At 34.9% G+C, this 23,011-nt stretch overlaps 1 protein-coding gene across 1 annotated transcript in view; it reads right to left on the reverse strand.

The window, feature by feature from the left end:
* The window catches only part of MYO16 (myosin XVI), a 358,751-nt gene that overhangs the window by 161,089 nt on the left and 174,651 nt on the right, over positions 1 to 23,011 (reverse strand). Inside the window, exons 8-13 of the mRNA XM_066545334.1 lie at positions 20,752 to 20,827; positions 19,286 to 19,439; positions 12,417 to 12,567; positions 6,363 to 6,473; positions 3,547 to 3,612; positions 692 to 819 (exon numbers count right to left, since the gene is read on the reverse strand). Of these exons, the coding sequence (XP_066401431.1) occupies positions 692 to 819; positions 3,547 to 3,612; positions 6,363 to 6,473; positions 12,417 to 12,567; positions 19,286 to 19,439; positions 20,752 to 20,827 (686 nt within the window). The remainder of the gene's footprint in view (positions 1 to 691; positions 820 to 3,546; positions 3,613 to 6,362; positions 6,474 to 12,416; positions 12,568 to 19,285; positions 19,440 to 20,751; positions 20,828 to 23,011) is intronic.

Raw genomic sequence — 23,011 nt, forward strand, 5'->3', positions numbered from 1 at the left:
AGTACATCAAATTCACCAGACTCACTGTTTTCAAAGAGTTTGAGAAAAGAAGGATTAATAGATTTGGGGATTAAAACATTCCAGGTGAATGCCAAATTTCACCATTATAAAACCAGCATATTTGGATGAAACTTTTTTGGATGAAACTTTTTCACAGATTACTAATACAATTACTCACAATCTTGAAGTTATTTATCATTGAAACAACATTGTGAGTAAGGGTTAAAGGTTAAAGTCCATTTTAAATCTATTTTGAGCTTGGAGAGCTAAAGAACAAACTCATGGTCACACAAACAGAGGCAGAGTGCATGCTCCAATACAGGTGCCTCACCACAGAGGTTTATAATTTAGTCAAGGACTTATCATTTTTATTGTCAATAGATTCTGTTTCTACTTCTGATTCATGTAATATCAGCAAACACACACAGCAGTTTTGAATTCTTTACCATTAACTCTTGTTCCTAATTAGATGCAGCTACATGGAGTGGCAATTGCCCAAGAGAATTTATGAACTTGAGATGTAATTAAACCTTTTTCATTTCTATTTTGCTCTAATGTATGATACAGAGATCAGTACACAGAAAAAAATCAGTTAGAGAAAAAAAAAATGGAAATCTCAACTGCTGAGGCCCAAGAGAAACTGCTGAAAGGCAGGAGGTACAAATTAATTAATAGAAAGATAAATTTTCACCTGAGGATAAAGCACTGGGGACGCTGCTCCTGGAATAGCATGTGGTAAGCTCTTTCAGCACAGGAAAATATATGTGGGGGAAGTGAGGAACACAGTTTTCCAGAGTTACTTAAATAAAGCTGAGTGACCTGAAAAATTACAGAAAATTAAAATGATAAATGCATTTCAAAACAGTTACGTTTCACCTCCTTAATCTTGGGTCTTCTGTAAAGCTTTCTAAGCATTATGAACAGAACTTCTCTATGTATAGAAGCGATACCTTTACAACAGCTATGAAGATCTTAATTACAGAAAATAGATCTTAAAACACAGAAAGTCTAATTAAGATACAAAATGAAACATAACTAGAGGACTTACCAGTGCTGGTTTGTGCATTAAGTAAAAGAAAACCTAGTAAGCTACATTTTAATGCCTTACATTTATAGTTTTTCAATGTCTTGACTTGAAAATTTACAAAATTAAATATGAACATCCCATGAAAAGTTAAAGGAATAATTTATAAACTAATAATTTATTACATGGCAGAGCAGTCTCCTACAAATAGGCTCTCTGCAATATAGAATAACTCCTGACACAAATAGCTGGCAACATGTACTACCCTTAAAGCCTGAGTAAATCCAATTATCTGTTATAGAAACCACTTCTTTTTTTTTTTTGTTTGTTTTTCTGAGGATATCCTGATATGTCACCCCTTTCTGGCCCATGCTGTCTTATTTAATTAGATACTAAACTATTTAATCCTGGGGTATCTACAACAGTGAAGCTGAATGAGTCCTCTATGATATCTTCTCAGTCAGGCCTTAAGGGCTACCAGACCAAAAGGATTAAATCCACACCAATTCTCCAGGAATCATTTCAGAATGTCACTAAGTACAAAGAAAAACCTTCACACAAGTATGCTCAATGCAAAATGTGGTGAGTTTATGTATTTTTCTAACATGAACTTCAAGAATATATTTGTCCTAATCGGGCACAAGTAAATTCTGCAGGAATGCAACAAAGCAGCAAGACCACAGCCCAAGCATTTCTACAGTCACTATGATACCTTCAAAATCGTACTTGCATGTCCCTTGTATAATGCTATTGTAATGTGCAGTGTAGTTGTACAGCATATTTCCATGTAGAAATGCAATAATTTTGTCATCTTACAATTACATGGAATTTCATAAGGAGCAAAGTACATCAGTGTCCATTATTGTGTGATTCTTTATGTCATCTCAGAGTGAATGATTTCTTATAAAACATTTATTTTGGTAGTATTCTATTGGAACAAAGTGTGTGCAATCACTGCACAATAACAAAATTGTCTGTCAAAAAGTTATATACATTATTTTTTTAAAAAAGAAGGAAACATAAAATGTGGCTGTTATTAAAAGATATAGATGATAATATTTTCATTGCTTCATCCTTGTTCTAAAAATAGTATCATGCTCAATACATGTTTGCATTCCTTTTCTTTTTGACAGCTAACAAACTACATACCTGAAACAAAAATGCTAACTAATGAGCCACATCATATAGCATGTCAGCATTTAGTGAGGAATTGAGATCATCACTTTTTATTACTTTAATACATAGACCATCTAACACTTAGAGACTTTAATACAACATCAGCTAAGCTGCTGCACTACACTGGAGCATTTCAAAAACAAAGTGGTTTTACGACCATGGTTTCTTGATCATCTGGGAAATACCTGCATAATACACAATTGTCTGCAGATTACAAAGATGAAGTCAAAGCAATTATTATCCAAGGTGACCCAAACAATTACAGGACAAAAAAATTGTCTCACGATGAACTTAATTAAATAGATCTATCACAGAGAAGTAAAGATGCAGCAAACATTCAGGAAACATTTTAATATGTAAACTCTTCCTCTTTACAGTTCTCTCTTGGTGCACAAAATCATGTATCCAATATAAAATACACAGTGCCAGGAAAAAATACCATCATCTAAAACCTTGGCGATGATGGATGATTTTGATTTCTAGAAATAAATTCAGACTCCCTACTTAGAATCTGCTTCTTCTACCATGAATATCACTGTGTTTCTTTCTCTCAGATTTACTATTGTTACACACCAAGCCACATGATGCAGCAAACAGCCACAAATGACAATTTGCCTCCCAAATTTTTAACCCTTTATAATTCTTGTAAGTTAAATAGACATATTTGGACATTCCCTGTCAGGGAGGCTGAACTCTGTGCATCAATGAGAAGATAAGAGGGGAGGATAAATTAAGTTATACCAACGCTGTATCTCTAAAATACCTGGGTGAAAATGAAGGAGAGATCAAAACACTTGGATGTTTTCACATGGCTCAATCCCCCTTGCCCAAACGCTGGCTGTGCCTGGCTCAAGCCCCCTCCTTGTGCCCAACCCAGGGAAGTGCTCAGCTGGTGTTTTGCTCTCTGCAGTGCCCCAGATGAGGAGACTGGTGGGGAGCACAGACAGACATTTTGAGCCTTTGTGCACCATCCAAGGTTGTTATCTCCATAATCATGCTTTGGGCAAGGGGTGTGAACTCAAACAACCACTGTATGAAGTATGCATCTTTTTCTGTAAGTTTGACTGTAGCAAAAACCACCAAGGTCATCAGGAACTATTTTTAAACAACCAAAAGAGGTCCTGCTCATTCAAAGTGTTATGAAAATGGCGGTCTTACCAAAAAGACACAGAAAAAATAGCTGTATCTTGGAAGAAATTTTTAAGGCTTTGCTAAAATACTAAAACTAAGATGCCCCCCATATAAAATGTGCATATACATTAATTAATTTTAGGGGTTTGACTGGTCAAATGAACTATATGAATTGTGAAAAAATATCTGCAAATTTTTAAAAAGAGAAAGCTTACCATGGTAGAATAAATAGGAAGTTCTTTAAATGGGTTAACAAGTAACAGTATATCACCAATGTAGGTCTGAAAAAAAGAAGGCATAATTGCTTTATTAAATAATAAATTAAATTTTTAAGGAGGTTAATGGCTTTCTTCCAAAAAGAACTCTCAACAAAGCCTCTTAAATCTAGCTGACAACATGCTAAACATAATTCCTGAATTCTGAGCTTTTAACTCCATAGTTCGAATTTGAGATCTAAATTTACATTTTGAACAGAATTAATTAGTATTTTTATGTAATAAAATTGAATTCTTCATAACTGAAAATTATGCAGAGAAAAATTGCACTACATATATTATTGGTAGATTATTTGAAAGTTAATTTGCAACTTAACACTTGTTAAACTAAAAAAAAAGTCACAGAATCCCAGAAGCTGCTGAGTTGGAAGGGACCCTCAAGGATCATTGAGTCTAACTCCTGGCATGCCTACCACATAAAAAAGCTCCTGAAGTGATTTTTATGGAATAGATGACATAATTTAAAAATGCTTCACTGGTTATCCAGAGCCGATACATTAAAATATGTTGCTTGTGGTGTAAGATGGAGCAATTGATAAACATATAAGTCTTTATGCAAGTGTATGCATATAGGAACTTATGAGCATGAATCTAGAAAAGCTATCCTGACCATATCAGAAAGAGTAAATAATCTAATGATTGCATATTTGCAAGATTTTACTATTTCATATTTGGGGCTACTGATGGATGAGAGGCTGGACATGAGCCAGCACTGTGCTCTTGCAGCCTGGAAAGCCAATTGTGGCCTGGACTGCACCACAGGCAGTGGGGGAGAGGGGATTCTGCCCTGCTCTGGTGAGAGCCCACCTGGAGCACTGCATCCAGCTCTGGGGTCCCAGCACAGCAAAGACATGGACCTGCTAGGGCAAAATGAGGCCAAAAAGATGATCAGAGGCCTGGAGCACCTCTGCTATGAAGATAGGCTGAAAGTTGAGACAGAAGGCTCTAGGGAGAAGTTATAGCAACCTTCCAATACCTGAAGGGGCCTACAGGAAAGACAGGGAGGGACTCTGTCAGGGATTGTAGGGACAGAATGAGGAGGAGTGGATTTAAACTGAAAAGAAAAAGTTTTATATTAGCTACTAGGAAAACAAAAATCTTTGACAATGCTGAGGCACTAGAAGAGGTTGCCCAGAGGATGTCCCATGCCTGGAATTGTTCAAGGACAGGAAATGGGGCCCTGAGTTTAACATCTTCTACTGGAAGATGTCTCTGGCCATGGCTGGAGGGTTGGAACCAGATGATCTTAAAGGTCCTTTCCAAGTCAAACCATTCTACAATTCTGTCCACTTTAGTGTAAGACTGTAGGCCACTCTTGCTGCTATACTTTTCACTCCACATAAATAGCTGCTGCTATTAGAATGCAAAAATTGCCAGACTTCTGCCTCTGAAGAGGTCAGACAGCAAAGCATCATGTGAACTGTTCCAGTCATGTCTTTTTCAACATGAAGCATTGTGATTTGGGGAGGTGGAAAATATTGTCTTTCATAGTAAATGCACTGGTTTTCTTCTAAAATACATCAATTTATTTCACCTCTCTCACCCATCCTGACTTCACTGTTGGGTTTTCTGGCAGAATGAAACTTTATAAAGCTAAAAAAGAACAGGGAGCAGGAAGTGTTCAGTGTTAATGAGGACTTTGGCTTGGAATTGGAGCCCAAGGACTTTTCCTTCTAAGTCTAAGAACCAAGTCAAGATGCAAGCATCTTCAGCACTGGTGCTGACACTCTACTAGAGAACAGTTTCTGCTGTTGAGCAGAACACTAGTGATTGCTGCCTACAAATTCTATTAAGCTAAGAGAATTCCAGAGTACAAGATCCTTTCAGGTGAAATCTTCAGCATCGTAAAATAAAAGACTTCCACTGTGGATCTTCATTAATTCAGTTCAAGTTATCTGGTATATTTGAAAGTGAGATAAAGAAAAATAAATACTCATATAATGAGTATTTTTTAGCATTTAATCCATGATTCCAAACCCCAGAATTTTTTTTACCATTGAATGTCATAACACCTAAAACTGAAGTTCCCACCTTTTCAAAAGGATTCACAGCAACATAACAGTTCTCCATATTCCCTTAGTCTAAATAGTGTAATCAACTTATAAATTTAAAAATAATATACTCGTTTCACATTTACACTCCACTTACTTTAGTAAGTTAGTAATAAGTTATGGGTAAGATATGGAAAGGGATACAAAAATTTCTTTTGGTATCTAGATGATTAACACTACAATATAATTATTTCTCTGATGCTGGAAGAAATGAATAATTAAATCTCCCATGTAGAATTCTAAGCTTTTTAGATCTAAATTTCTTTTACATTTCCAGTACTCATGCTCTATTAAATTAACATAGCATTAAAAATGGAAGGCTCTTCTGGTGGTTTGAGAAGGAAAATTACAAATCATGGTGGTGCACCCCCAGCCCAACCACACCATGATCTGAGCAACCTTAAAACACTCATTCATGACAAATTCATTCATTAATGTTTACCAACTTACTTCCTCCATGAAATAAACACATATAAATTGTATTCAAACCTGTCTGAAGTGATATTCAATTTTTATTTCTCCTTTTCCTGCACAATCTTGAGGAATTGCAGGGCTTACACACACATACATGCCCTCATCCTTTTAAAACTAATCATGAGTTTGGGGCAGGTTACTGTCCAGTAGTTATGATAGCAACCCTATTTCTCCTGTTCTCTCTTTGGTCTTACTTGAAAGCTTACTATTAATAGGTGAATAGCAACTCACATATATCTGATTATTATTGAAACGCTTCTGAATCTCATAAAGCAGGCTGCTGTCTGTTAGCTCACTCAGAGAGGCCAGGTCATCATTTGGAGCTGGAGGCATTAGCTTGATCTAGAAAACACAAATTAGAGAAATAAAGTAACCTCAGAATGAATCATTCTGTACCATAATGTTCTAACTCTACTGTATAAACCAAGACCACTAGAATTTATGGGGAAAAAATGCATTAGGAAACTGATAAGTTGTGACTCCCGATAAATCCACATCATTAATCAAGAGAAGAATATAAAAATTAATATCAATGTTATGGTGTATAACTGCATGAGTCTGATGGGCTCTTAAGAAGATATCAGAGTGCAAATTTTCACTTCTTAAACTCATAAAGATTCTTGGATCAAATGCAATTTTCCTGCTCTCTTCATTAAATGTTTATAGCAGAAGAAATCAAGAAATTAACTACTCGATTTGTAAAGTATTTCTTGCAGTATTTAATGAAGCTCTCAGACCACTCTTTATGATATGGGATTTGAAATTGTACTTGAATTTTTCTTGCAGAAGAGAAGCAAGTTAGTAAGAAATTGGATATGTGTTGTTAGGGAAACCAGCAGATAATCAGAAGAGTCCATTTTAGCCAAAACTGGTGAGTGAAATTGTTTAACACTTTTGAGATTAGCGTGAATAATATAAACTCTGAAAGGGTAAATGAAAAAAAAAAAAAAAAAACTAATGAAACAAAAAAGATCCAAAAGATTGAGACAGGAGACAGAAGAAGAAAGAATCAGTGATAATGGAAATTTGATTAAAGACAAAATAAACACTGCTACATTAAGCAGTGTGCTTATAAATAATGATCTACACTTAAAATGGGAGACAGAAGAAAAAAGAATCAGTGATAATGGAAATTTGATTAAAGACAAAATAAACACTGACACATTAAGCAGTGTGCTTATAAATAGTGGTCTACACTTCAAATGTAGTTTGATTCTTTTTTCATGTCAGCAAAATACCCAGAAACAGAAAATTCTCACATGAATGGCAATAGAATTAAGTAGTTTGCTCAGAGTTTACTATAATAACTTAGGGTCTATTTTGAGAATGGACAATTAAGATGATACTTCTTTCTTCTATTGCTCTGCTTAAAATGAAGGCTCAAGAGAAAAGCAGGCACTGCCCTTTTTTGGTGAACACCTCAGCACCTTCAGCTTTTGTCAGTGACAGATCAGAGGCAGAAGCAGACTGGGAGATACTGGAGGGATCATGGAGCTTGCTTCTGCCATGGGGAAGAGCCCAAAGACTATGGATACTTGTGTTTAGTACTGGAGACCTGACACAGAACTTCCAAGCTGCAGCTCAGTCGCCACAGGTTCAAGGTGAAGTTCAGAAAACCTGATATTCAGATTTCACTACCTGTGCCTTTCAGGTGTAAGGCACCTATTGTCTACCTATTGAAGAGGTTTGTTCCTCACCCCATTGAAGTGAGTGAAGATCCCTCTATCACACAGAAAATGGCATTTCTTGCCCTTTTTTTTTTTAATTATGGCAGTTGGATGTACAGCTGACTAGAGAACAAGAATTCCACTTGGCAAAACAAAAAATTAAATTGCATTTTGGCATTTGTCTTTGATGTTGTACATTGGAATAGAAAAAAAAATAACCAAAGAATTCCAAGAATATTTTTAAGTGTCTTGTAGAAAGAGAGCAGAGAGACAAGTCTGTGGCATTCTTTCCTTAATAGTGTGCTCACCTGGCATGGGAGAACAAAACAGGCACTCCCTTGTGTGCTATCAAAACTCAGAACATCTGTGATGGAGAATGAGCTTCTTTTAATCTATCTCTACAAAGATTAAACCTCTGCTAGGTATTTGTAAATAAAAGCAAGGCTTGGATAAAAGTACTGCCCTGAGATTCTCCATGTTTTCTGAACTTTTTAGCACACTTCCTTACACATTCCTGGTTCCTATCAGCTAGTACTCATGCAGATGAAATCTGGATACCATTCAGATTACATGACAATAATAATTTCCCATAGGTCATTTGGACATGGCCCCATCTCTGCAGGGAAAAAAATTTTGCCTTACAGATGTCTATGGACTCATCCCACACAGCCCTAGGCCAGGAAACAGGCACTGGCTTGCATTTATTTCATAATCTAGGCATGGCCAAAAATGCTCATTCTGTAGGTATGGTTAGAAATGTGAAGTGCTCAGTAAAACTCCAAGTAAGGAAATCAAAATCTTTTCAAAATTTTTCTACATAGTTTAGGATTTGGAGTTTCAGCATTTTCTACCTGACTCATTGCACCAAATTCCATAGTTCAACAAGGAAATAATCACATAGAAATAAGAAAGTCTAAATCCCTTAAACTCACAACTGATTTGCCTTAACACTAAACAATATGTACATTTTTAGTATTTTATTTATGGGCACCTAAAGCTTCCATTCTCATCCACTTTTTCTGAGCATACAAATGTGTTTTGTATCAATGCATCTATCTGGCTATCATTTTAATTGCATGATGTATATGTTATGAGACAAAATAAAAATAGCCATACATGCAGCAGAAGTTCCAACATAACCATGCCTCTGGGAGTGATTAGTTTTTATATTTTTAATGCTTACAATGAAGATTTCTCTTTATTCAATTACATACACTTAACAATGTTCAGAATCTGCTCATAGATTCATTATATATAGTTTTATAGTTATATGTATTATTTAGTTATATATTTTTTTACATACTTGTGTCACTGAAATACATATACATCCTAGCTCTTATGTGTAAATATTATGTTATGCACAACTGAGCCTTGTCTGTGTCATAATTCATACTGGAACAATCAAAAGGGCATCGGGGGATACTCTATCACACAGTTCATGTGGCAAACAATACATAAACAAGAACCAAAGGACAATTATTTTTTTTTAAAGAAGACTCAATTAAGAGAAATAAAACATTTAATTTATATTTATTCGCAGCATGAAGCATGTAATTCAATTCCAAGCTATTAACTTGAATCTGTTATCAAAAAATATCCTTCCCAGATGAGGGGAAGAGAAATTGAGAATATGATAAAATTCTGAAAATTATTCATACTGCCTCCTTTGTTTGGCAGCACAGATCTTGATGTTACTGATGATCAAAGAACACCTTTTAAATAGAAAAAGCAAAAGCTAATACAAGCCAAGAAAGGTCCAAAAGGCTTTATTGAAGTAGTCACTTCATCCCCACCTCCTATACTTCAAATAATAAAAATCTACCTGGGATATAATATTTTCGTAAGGCTCTTTTCTAGCATTTTTTTAATTTAAGAAACCTGAAGTGATACATACTTTTGAACAGTTATTTCTTTCCAAACCAAAAAAGTTACAGGCTTTTTCTATTAAAAATGCATGTCTGAAATGTGCTAGGATGAATTTTTTCTTTTTGATCCCCCAATAAAGGCTTAATCTGCATGCCAGATTGCCTAAGAATGTGTGGTGTTTCTGACATAAAGCATACAAAATATCATCCTGATGTATTTCAATAATATATGAACATAAAATCCAAGTAATGACTCCACATATCCTACTAAAAAATTAAACAGAACATGATTACTTTGAGTGTACTTTGAATGCAACTAGTAAGAATAACAGACAACTCATAAAACAATCCTTAGATTAGGATACCCAAAAGACAGGAACAGCAGGAAGGGGTTGTTCAAAGATTTCCTTTGCTATCAGCACTAAATCAAAGCTTTATTTCCCAAGTTGTGAAATTAAAAAAAAAAAAAAAAAAAAAAAAAGATAATGATAATGATAATGATAATAATAATAATAATAAAGTGTTACATGTAAAAAATTTGTCTTTAGAAACTAAGGTTATTAAGACAAATACAGATATGATACACATACACCTACAGTACATAATGCATGGCAAGTAGTAGAGAATACAATCCCTCTACTTCCAGGATCACAATTACATCAGAAGAAAATATATTACATATTTTAATTGGACAAAATCTAGAGGCTCTTTACTTTCCCAAAATTTAACTCTCTCCTGAAGCAATTAAAGCAGTTTACTCTCTTTCCTTCATAAGAGCTAAAGCTCATTAAGCCCTTGCCAACTGAAAAGTTGTATTAATTCTTTTCTAATGCAACCAGTCATTTAAAAACCTCACTAAAATAGCACTATTTCTAAGCTATCCCCTGCTAATGATAATTTCTCAGAGAGGCCTCTTCCTATCCATGCATCAGTCCAAATTCAGCATCTACAGATATTTTCTAGTTTTCCCAGTTCCTAAAAAAACATAGGATACACACTCCTAGCTAGATTAGAGTAGAATTTCAGACTGTTTCCTGCAGAAGTTTCTCAAATAAAAGAGCTAAAAGAGTTTCACCTTTAAGTCTGCTCTCTTGTCTTTGAATTGTAACTATTGTGGGAGGTTCCACTGTAGTAAACAGTGAAACAACAGGAGTGCTTTTGAAAATCTGCCCTGAGACCCTGAAGAGACTCAAGATCGTGGTGGACAATGAAACTATCAGCATAAAAACTTCTGTTTGTTCATTTTCATCTGGAAGATTGAAAATTAATCTGTTAATCTTATCACTTTCTGTGCATGTTTTACTGCACAAACTACAAAGCAAAAGCTTAGCTTAGAGATAATGAAAACCTGAATAATTTTGGCTAGGTTTACATCAAAATTATTCAGGCAGAAGAAAAGTATTTGTGTTCTTGTACACACTTCTGTTGAACATCTAGAAGCAAGCAATAATCTTGGCAAGACTGTAAGCTAAATACTCCCCTCTCTTTTCCTACAATTATAGGAGTATTCCTCCTTAAAGGGTTTCAAGCATTCACTTTTCTGACCAGCAGGACTTGTCCCTTGGAAAGGCAGTTTCCACCAAATCACATCAGTCAGCAACATCAGAAACTGCATGACATGAAAACAAGATGTAAGCCAAGTGCAAAACATGTTGTGGTATCTGCTGACTGGGTAGGGAACCAGCACTCCACAGGATTCCAAAGCTGAAGTTCTTTCACAGATTGACTCATATCATTTACATATGGATGCACTGATTCATCTCCTATGATCAAGCCATTCCTCTGAAACACATCCAAATAAAAAGCAGAGCAGCATGCATTCTTCTGCCAAGACAGAGATGCAGTTTCTTTGAACCAAATGTGGCTTAAATCAAACCAATATCTTGCTCCTTTGTTATGCTTCAAATTCACATTAAATTATTTTTAATGGAAATGCTCCCCTCCCCCATCCCTTGTTCCTAATGTAGCTTTTTCTTAAATGGCTAAATATTTCTGGAATATGTGTTTCCCAAATGAGGTAACAGAAAAAGAAAAAACAATAAACAAACAAATTTTTTTGTTTGTATCGCAAACAAATCCAAAGAAAACAAACCCCAAAACAAATGCAAAGAACAACCTGAAAAAATTAAGTCCTAAACATTCAAACCTGGGATATGCTAGATTTATAAGCAATAGATTTGCTGGGATATGCTAGATTTATAGCAATAATTGTCTCCTTTTGCATCCATCCTATATACTGAATGAGATTGTCCTCCTGTGGAGAAAACTGTAAAGTGTATCCAAATAATCAGTGCTGATGATCTAATACATTATCACAAGAAAGGGAGTTAACACTGCAGCTGTTAATCTGGCAATTCCTCGCTTTGAATTACAGTCACTTACTTCAGCAACTTGATATTCCTTAGACATTCTTTTTGTTTTGTCAGTCTCCCAGGTTGTGTTTCTTTTGTAACTCGAAGTTTGAGGCAAGCACACGCTCTGGGCAGCACCTACAGTTGTTCCTCCCCTGTTGTCATCCATGAATAGAATTTGAGGGGCTCTGAGCCCTCCCCACAGCCCCTGACCAGTAGCTGGCAGGAAACAGCTGTTCAATTTGCAGAAGAAACAGACTGCAGGGAGTGATCAAGGTGACACAGTGCAAATGATAGGGCTGTATGGTGAGGGAAAAAAGTACTATGGTCTTCAGCTTCATTAAGTTTACAACTTCCAGACCTAAGCACTAATGAAAATTTCAAGACACAGCATACTGTTACCTGCTCAAGTTTGGTTGTGGTGTTCACAGTGATATTTTCAGATGCACTGTCTTGAGATTGCTGCTTACATAAGCCTTTAGCTGCATCTTTGAACATGGTATCTTTCTCCAGCAAACTGTCTTGCTTGGCAATCGGTAAAGCCAGGGGATTGCTACAAAGAGAATCAATAAAGCAATTAGACTCCTACTGAAGATGACAATCAAATTGTGGGTGGCACAAGCACAGAGCTGGGATACAGCTCAGGGCTGAAACACAAGCTCCTGGTCCAAATACTGAAAAGAAATTGGTGAGAAATAAACTGTTCACATAGTCTGGTCTGTTCCCAAAGACGCAGAGAAACCTACTTTGATTTAAAATTCACCTTTATGCATGTCTTCTCTGAAGCAGAATTGAGCAAGCCAAAGTGAATATGCATGAGTCTGCTTTTGACAGCGCTAGGTTGGCAAATCAATAGACAATTTTGCAACTGAATTTAAAAAGCACAGTTAAACTACACAATCCTATTTTGAAAATTAGAATGTTTAAATGTAACAATACATATATTGCCATTGCAGCTATTAAAATTAAATTCCATCATTTTTAGCTTTCTTTTAATCTGGCAATATCTAATACATTTTATGACTGGAAGCTGCTCCGAAATTGTGCTAAAGTAAAAATAACCAAACAAACAAGAAAGCAAATAGCAGACTCCTGAAATTACTTGAACAATGTGCATTACTCTTCATCCACATAAGATTTAAAACTATTGTTATTATACACATGAACTTGTTTTCCCTACTGGCACTTCAGACAATATGACACTTCTGAAAAACAACAATGCCAAAATCTTGGATGATTTTTCTGAGTTGTACATCCAAGGAATTAGCAAGGAATCAGCTGCATGAGTTGAGAATACAAATATCTTAAAAAATAATAGTCTGGATTCTGACAGTGCAAATGACACAATCTCATGGAGTGTACATCATCTCCTTGCCAAAATATGTACATAATTTCTTTGAAAGCAAATGTGGACTTAATATGGGAATGTGGGAATAGTGCATTCCACTGTGGAATAAAGCCCAAACTTAGTTAAAATAAATCGTATATTTACTCTAAGTTACTTCAGTTTAATCACTGATTATTAAAAATCATGATTATACAATTAATTCAAATGAATACTCATAGCTAACACTGATAGCAACTTGGGATAAGAGCTGCTCTTGGAAACAGAACTGAAATACACCCATCATATTAGAAATAAAGTACAAAACATCTTCTAGACAGAATTAATTGAAAAACAAGACAAAGTCATTTCCCACAGAATAAAAGATAGACAAACAAAACCTTTCATGAAACTGTAACTCTGCAAATATTGAAAGAATTAGTTTAAACATTTTATGGTGAAATATAAATTTTTTTTTCCTCAAGATGTTTTGCTTCAGACATTTAAATGTAAAATATCTAGAGGAACATAGGTTAAAAAAAAATTCTATTTGCTGCTTAGATTTACCATAGATAATTGTGTGACAAATTTACCAAATATCACATGGACAAAAGATATACCCTCATTTTTTTCAGTTTGAACTGCAGAGTAGAATTTGGCAATTACAATAAAATATATTAGTGATTAGACTGTAGAAGAAATTAAACACCTGTGACACAAACATAAATGACAAAAAACCAAAACACTGCCACTTATGTAATTTTTAATATTCATGTGATGTTTCTTTTAAATTGTGAAGATCCAGGATTTTTTTGCTGTGAAGTTGAACCTTATCCATTCAGTCTTGCCCTTTTGTGGTAACTACACAACACACATTAGAAAATTCAGCTTCTTAAATCTTAAAATTCAGCTATAAACTCCTCACAACCAAATTAACCTTTCAGGTGTCTCAAAAGAGAAGCAGATTGTAAATCACAGAAAAGTGTAGGGGTAAATGAGTTCCTACTGTTTTGAGAGATGCATTTTGAATTTAAGAGGACAATAATAACTTAATTTAACAGGCATGTTTCAGATACTGATGTACACAGGAATAGCCTTTAAATTATGTACATTTATGAGATATTAATAAGACTTTATGTGATGGAAAGGTTGACATATAATTCATATTAAAACAAAAAAGTGAATGATTCTGTGAAAGAAAAAAACATATTAAAATTACTCTAACAGTTCATTATAACTCAGGTTCAAGCAGACAGTATGAAAAATAAACCAAAATAAAATGTTTCCAGAAAACACTGGCTTTTTAGAAAAGTGTTTCTACTAATTACAAGATTAAGTCAAGCAATGCCTCTGAAAACTCAACTATAGAACAGTGCAAGGGAAAATTTTATGTTCATATAGGCAAATAGATTAGCATGAACTGTCTTCTTTTATGAAAATTAATGGATAATTATTAAATAATTAACCACAAAGGAAGACTCATGCCAAAATAATGTTGGACCGTAGACAAGAAGAAGTGTTATGTAGGGTAAAATTATTTGAACATGGTAGGACTCTCTACCTGCCTATCTGACTGGAAAAAAATATTGAATGTTATATGGAGGAACAGTGATTTTAATTATTATGCAAAGAAGCCTTCACGTATGGAATTAATTTGAAATATAGTGTATTTTTATTGGACATTATTTAAGATAAAGTGAGATGTTTTTCTATAAGTTGCCATCCTCTACCATGTCATAAAAAAAAAAAAGAAATAATATGAAACATAAGAGCTGACAATCAAATAATTGGAAGTTTTATCATCAATATTGGAAGCACCTGGAGACCTTCTAATTTGATAAGAGAATCATATCAAGGAAGAATCTGCAGTAATATTGTCATGGGCCCTTTGAGCTTATAGCTTTTGTTGGAGAAAACTTCTGTAATCTTCCACAGGCAATTTTGAGATGCTTCAAACAATTTCTAAGTCAGCTGACACCTATAAAGTGCATAATCTCTGAAATTTCAGTCTAAAAACTTCTTAAAGTTATATAAAAGAACCTTCAGAAGAGATAAAACATTAGAAGGGTGTTTAAAAACACTAGAATAATTAAAAGGCAAGTTACATAGAAAAGAATTGAAATGTAAGAAAAATTTTATCTCTTTTCTGTTTTGCTGTCTTGAACACATCTATTTCAATTTTATTTCACATTCTTGCACTGATTTTGAAACACATCATTACTATAATTAATATTTACTTAAACATGCATCAGAAAATATACAATGTGATTAAGTTAGCATTACTTTGAGAGTAAGTTCTTAATTTTTTGGTATTTATCACTACCTAGATGACTGCTCTATCTGTGCTCTACAGGCAGATGTACTGAAGTAGTACAGTGATCATTGTGACCATAGCATGAGCCTGAAGTCACTTTTAAAAAAATATGGCGAATTTAATGTTCTGAACTGTAAGCTATGTAGACTAATGTATTCTGGGCTGGTATTTTTGCCAGTGGAGTAAAAATTTTCTTTTGATTGTACCATTAAAATTAAGACAAAACTTTCCAGCATAGACCTTAGGTTTGCTGCAATGGTCAACCTTCAGATAACTTCATGACATTACTAAAATTCTGTCCTTCAGCTAATTTACTTGGTCAGTTATGACCAAGGAACTATGCTGGAGCAGGTATGGCCTCAAAGGTGCTGCAGCTTGTGGAGAGCCTGTGTAAAGCACAAAAAAAGAGCAAGACAAGAGGAGTGACAAAGAGAAATAACTCCAACCCTGCCCCCTGCCACCCGCACCTCACTGATGAGATTGAGTGCAATGCAGAAAGCCAGGTTTGCTTGGTAACAGCATATTTCAAATATACTGACTACTAAATTTTGTTTCCTCTCCTGACTTTCAATTCGCCTCTTTACAGTGTTATTCCAGAAATCAATGCTGTGATTTAAATTTCAACCAGCAAAACTAGATTTGCTGACAAAACACATGCTATTTATAATTGTTCATAATTTTTGAGTCTGCTTTTGAATACTGTTTTCTTCTGAGAAATGGCCACAAAGCAATATGGTCACAACACAGAGTTACTTGGAACTATTGTAAAACTTTCCACCTCAGATTGCTTTCTTACATCTAAAGAGTTGATGAAGAATAGAAGCAATATATACTAAAGCAAAGGTATAAATGGATTATTATTGTGCACTCCTCTTCAGCACTAAAAAATTGATTTGGTACACAAGAATAGCACAGATATTTATCTTCAAACTAGCACAGTACAGATCTCTCTAAAGACTCTTAATAGAGCATGAAGGATGAAACTCTGTTTTCAACATTAGCCATTGGAAAAAAAATGTTGAAACCAGGAATCTAGGCTGACTTTCCAAAAGGCAGTATGGAGCCAGTCTGGAGAATAATTCACTGTATCTTAAGAATATGTCTACTATCATTTAGAATAATACTTCTATGCAAAGGTTTTAAGTTTCACAATTATAAGCATGATACTGTAGAGCTGAGATAACTACCTTTGAGATGACACCTGATTTTCAGCCACTATAAATTAAGGTTAGAGGATTTATAAGTAACATAGAACTCTGTGTGGTATGGTTCACCAACAGTTTTACATATTCAGTAGTGATAGCTGAGACATGCAGGGGAGAAATACATCAATGATTTTGCCTTCCAAGAATGCTCCAATGTCAGAATAGTTGGCTGGCCAGCTGATACTTCACTGCACTGACAGCAGAACTGATAGATGGGTACTGCAAAGCTCTGGCTGAGGAAGCGTTTAACCCTAAGACTGCTAAAAGTCTCAAGAACGTGCTGAAGTGTCATTACTTCAAGCTTACTATATCCTAATAATGGTCCCCTATGGGTATGTGCAAAGGATCGCTGCCAAAGCCAGTACACAGAGCTGAGCAGGGCTTTGGCTTCACTGGTGCTGTATTCTCATGCAAGCACCACAGACTAGATGCAGCCCCACACTGGGATACATTGGCAATACAAGCTAAACTCATCCAATTCCACACACATATCCATTTTCTATGGTTTTCTCTTCAGTGGGCTTTGCTTTTTCAAAACTTCCAGTGAAGGTTTTTACACATCAGGTTGCATTATTGTCATGTAAAGAGTCACTATATGGAAAACTCTCAAAAATTAGCTATCTAAATCTATGTATTACAGGAAGGAAAGAGTAGAGAAAAAAATATTTTCACACCACTTAAAATATGTGCAGGTCATGTCTTCCAGAGGTTAATGGGTGTTAGCACTAAAACCAACATTCAGTGCAATATGTGCACTGGAGTACAAACTTCTAGAATATAAAACACAGGGAAATGCATCACCTAGATCACTTAGTCATCACAAGAATGATGACTGTTCTCAAAGTCTCTAAAACCTCTATGAATAACTTTTGCTAGGCATCATTACATAGGTACAAGAGTGACCTACCCTCTACTTCTAGTATTAAAACATATCAACAATTAAAAATAAATGATTTAGCTACATTTCAGAATCTAAAGGCCTCAAGTGGTGCCTCAAGATTAATTTTTTTTCATTTAAAAGACAGTTGAAGGCCACATAAATTTGAGGAGTATGATTTATGCTATTGAAACAGTGGGTCAGATGGAGGACTGATTATTTTGTAAGGAATTACCAAGCATGAAAAATTTGTAATTTCATAAACATTAGTATCATATATCCAGCTGCATGTATTAATGACTACAAATCATGAAGCAGAAACATCACACTGTGTTTACCATCCATTAAATATTCAATCTTTACTAAATATCAATATATCCCACAGAGTTCTGAGTTTAACAGATTGATCATTTTATGATAGTTGCTCACCTCTTCCAAATTTTAATGTATCCAAACACATTCTGCCAGCCATAACTACTATGAAATGGAAGCATGTATACTTTATCTGTTTCTCTATAAGAGGTTATTGTTTTCTTCACACACTCTTCAGTGATTACTACAGAAAAATTATTGTCAATGTTTTGCAAGATTATGCAACTAGCAAATATATACTTTCAACATATGGCAACTGCACACTGTATAAATGCATTACTTGTAACTTTTAAAATTCCCTGGATCACAGCATCTGGAAAGAAGAATTTGAAATATCAGTATGTCTTGTACTACCATAACACAGCCAGTTATGTGGCTTCATACCTATTGTACATCTCTTGTACTACCATAACACAGCCAGTTATGTGCTCCATACCTATTGTACATCTCTTTTCACATACTCATGGCAATCTTTTTTTAAGGTTGAAAAAGAAATACAAAAGTACCAATATTTGCAATTTAAGACAAATTGACTCTTCAATACTGAGTTTTAAGTCCTCACTGCTAAATGCGACTTGATTCCACTTGAATTTTAAGCAGTAAAATTCTAAATATAAATTTGTAAATATAATTTTTATTAGTATAATTTCATCTTCAATCACATATCTGATTTTTCTCTTTTCAGGATTTATCCTTGCTTCTCTCATAAGCAATGATAGTTTTACTTACACTATACCAATCTACCTTAAGAAAAGGGTGTTCAAGTCTACAGTATTAACCTCTAATAATTCTGCTAAAGCAACCCCAGGTAATTTCTGCTGGCAATTATAATATTTTATTATTCGTAATCTATAACTATAAAACAAAGGTTGACAAAAAGATATGAGAGATACAAATGCAAAAGATTATTCAGGAGATTTCAAAAAGGAAAGTTATTTGATCCATCAAATCACACAGAATCACAGAATGGCTGGAGGTGGAAAGGACTTCCTAGAGGGCACCTGGTCCATTCATCCTGCTCAGGCAGGGACATGTAAAGACAGTTACCCAGGACCATGTCCAGGTGGGATTTAAATATCTCCAAGCACATTCAGCTAGAATTCACAGATTGACAGATATGGTTCAAAGGATAATCTGACTGCAGGGAATTGCTCTATAACACCACCAGCACTTACTTACAGTTTATTGGAAATTGTGGGCAAATCATGGATGATCTCCTCATATGGCTCTTCTTGAGATAAAGTAGAAGCAGCTAAAGGGTCTTTCATTTTTTCCTCCCAAACAATTTCAGCCTTCAGAAGCATTTCCTCAATAAAATCAGAAGCTGCAACATCTAAGACATTGGAACAACAAGATATCAGACAAAAAAATGGTGCAGAAAAGCTCCTTTGAATTAAAATCTCTACATTAGATTAAGACTAAACACATGGCTAGACAACCCGAAAGGAATTGCTCAGATATCAATCATAAAATAATACTTAAAATTACTGGGAAAACAAAGGCAAAGTAAATTCAGTACAGACTTAAGCTGTCATATGCAAAACCTCAAATCTATTCTTGCTGTGTAGCAAATTGAAGTATTCAATAATTTACAGGACTTCAGGAAAAGCAATACAACCCTTTTCAACACTTTATTCCTGTGAAAACATGAACTTAAATCCTTTTCAAGTGTTTTACATTTCTACAAGCTAGATTTATACGGTTCATACATACAGAAGTGCTGAAAACAGTTCTGTTTGCAGACCAGGAAGACAGGTTAACTCAATTGTGTTAAATACCTACTAAATATGGTTAACTAACTGCATTGTTAGATTATCTGAGTTTAGTTCCCAGCCTTTTTTACAAATGAAAACTCTATCTAACCACAAACAACACTGTTAAGGTGTCATGAAGTTCCCTGTATTTATAGGCAGTACAGCACTTGAAGCTTAATATATTTTGCTTTATTATGCAAGGGAAGTTTCACCCATAATCTGACAGGAAGTTTGTATTATCTACATTACTGAGTTGCATCTTCATTTTATCCTAGGCACAGAATGTAGAACAGCCATGTGTTTCTTCTTTTCCACACTGCTAACTAGCACTACTGACATCAGCTCTGCTTTGATCTTTGTGTTAAACCAGTCAATCTGGAGTCCCTTCCAACCTAACAGAGTCTACATTTCTATTACCTTTAAAGCCAGTGCTTCAGCTCCCTGTTGCTCTGTGGTTTAAGAAGGTCCCTTCTGCAGTAAACAATGGCAGCTACACTTCAAAACTAGGTGTTGAATTTGTTTTCAGACAATAGCTATAGAAATTCCAACTCAAGAGGTCACATACTATAAGCAGTTGAGACAGAAAAGAACTCAGTGAGAAGTCACCAAAATGTGTAAATGCAGCTACCACCAGGGCACAGAAGAACTCTCAAGTAAGAAACATAGCTAAAAATGAACAGAGAATGAAACAAGTGGAAGGACATGCTGTCAATTGATATGATATCCTGCATTACCATGACCAGCAGTTTTCAGCAATGTGTGTAAGAATGTATGCATGTGTATGTGTATATAACTCTACACACTAAATAAACTATAGCTAAGAAAACAGGAAGGAAAGAAAATGTGTCACAATAGCTAATACATACACTACATACATGGATTTTCACCTACCTGAAGGCTTTTCATTATTGCAGTTAAGAAGATTGGGGTTTGCCTGGTGCATCAAAAGCAGCTTCACAAGATTGGTCTAAAATGGGCAAAACCAGAGGTGTTTGAAATGGGAGAAGTAGGACAGGTGCCTGTCACTCAGTTTATTCCTTCCTTCCTGCACTATCTGAAATCATATGATAAACCACACCCCCCCATCCACGTTTTCAACCCCCACCTTCTTCACCTACTAAGAACATTTCCATAAATCACAAGTGGCAGAGTAAAATTCAATTCTTTGATGATTTCTGGATATCCTTGGCAAAACTCCACCTCCAAATCACCTTCCACACATGTGTAAACAAATTCACAGAGGAAAAAACCTACCACCTATCACCACCTGTTAAGACTTCGATCACAAATATTTCTTTGTGTCTAACTAATCCAACAATTGTGTGCCAGCACTGTCAAAGGGGTCTGACTCACAGCCACCATCATAGAAGTAAATCTGTTCTCAGTCAGTAGTAGAAATTGGCACATTTATCTTATGTTTACCAAAATCATCTAATCTATTAGTAAAGGTAAAAATTATTGCACAGTAGGGGAGGGTAGAGTATCATATAATGAAAAAGTCTAAAACATATTTTTCAATTCCTGCAAGGAGCTGTTTTTACTGAGTTCTTCTATGGCTGCACCTAAGTCTCTAGAGATACTTTCCCATCAAAAGCTGTAGCAATGTCTATCCTGATAAACTGGTCAGAAATGAGTGAAAGGCTGCATAAGGAACAAAAAATACTTTGAGAATATGAATGTAGAGTCCAACTAAATTACATAACTATATGCATTTTTGAATATATGTTAAAGCAAATAGAATAGGAGACAGGAGAGACGAGGATGGGCAAAGGGGGAAAAATGCTGTGAAAGTAAGAAAGGATTCTTCAGAGAGGAAGAACACATCTAGAGATAAATGAGATCTGACCTGGAAGTCAGCTAAGGGAAAGCATAGTCATTTGGCATAAATGCAGTAAATAAATAAATAAATAAATAAATAGGAAAGAAATCATTGCAATAAAAAAAATCAGTTTGGATTCAGTACACAGGAGGAAAATTACTAGAAAACACCATGATAATGAGGAATCCATTAAATGCAAAGAAAACCCCAAACTTCAAATCATTGAAAACCAGAAAAATATTGTTGCAAATTTCTATAAAATAAAAAGATCTTGCTCTCTTCAGATTTCTAATGCTGGTTTTCTTTTCTTGCAGTAACAGCAGAAAATTCAGAAAATTCCAAGAAGTGGGGAAGCCATAACAGGTTTATTTCCAAATCCAATTAGCCCTGCTTTCCACTGAGAAATTGCAAGTCATGTAAAAATATACACATGTATATGTCTTTCTTTATTAGGAAAAAAAAGGAACATGCTTAGTTATGGAGCTATTGAATAATCTCTGAAAAGTGGTAGTAGCTGTATTAGAGGAACGAGGCTTTGAATGCATTTTCAGTATAATAACAATACACAGCTTTTAGGGTTACCAAAGGTTTGGATTTATTTCACAAGAAATACCATGCTCCAATATCAGTGCTTCCTGCTGCCAATGAATTATCACCTGCTGGGATTCCTTGATGCATGTCACCAAGACTAAGGTATTTGGGTCACCGAAAATTTCAATAACCTGCTTTTGGATACACAACTCTCCTGTGCTGGAATTTAACTCATCCACTAATATTTTAGAAGGAGTATTTCAAAATACAATTTAGGTTGTAATGTAAAAATACATATCTTCAGAACTGTGTTTAACAGAAGAAATATTTGTAGAATAATTACAGCAAATTACCACTAAGCAGAAGTATTTCAATTGCAGAGTTACAAATAAAATACAAATGACTAGGTCAAGAAATAACATAATACCTAATGAATTATTGTATAACCTATGAATAAAATTAGTGTGCATGCATATATATATATATGTATCTTCCTTTTTTTCCAGTGTATTCTTTGCCAATTCATGTAAATTAAAAAAAACAGATAGTGTCATGACTAACTATACATAAAATGCCACAGTAATGGCAGTTATTTAAAATATCTGCTTATAAAATATTATTTGTCTTGCTTCTCCTTTTATACCCTTGACTATTTATTCAGTACCTTTAGAAAGAGCACCAGGAAACATCTCAGACCTTAACTTTCTCCTTTTAGATCTTATCTCTGAATAGCCTCCTTCCAAAAATACAAAATTAGTTAATTTCTGTATTCATAAAGCATGGCTGTCTCTCTTTTCCTGG

Source organism: Molothrus aeneus, chromosome 2 (assembly GCF_037042795.1).
Source record: "Molothrus aeneus isolate 106 chromosome 2, BPBGC_Maene_1.0, whole genome shotgun sequence".
Lineage (NCBI taxonomy): Eukaryota > Metazoa > Chordata > Aves > Passeriformes > Icteridae > Molothrus > Molothrus aeneus.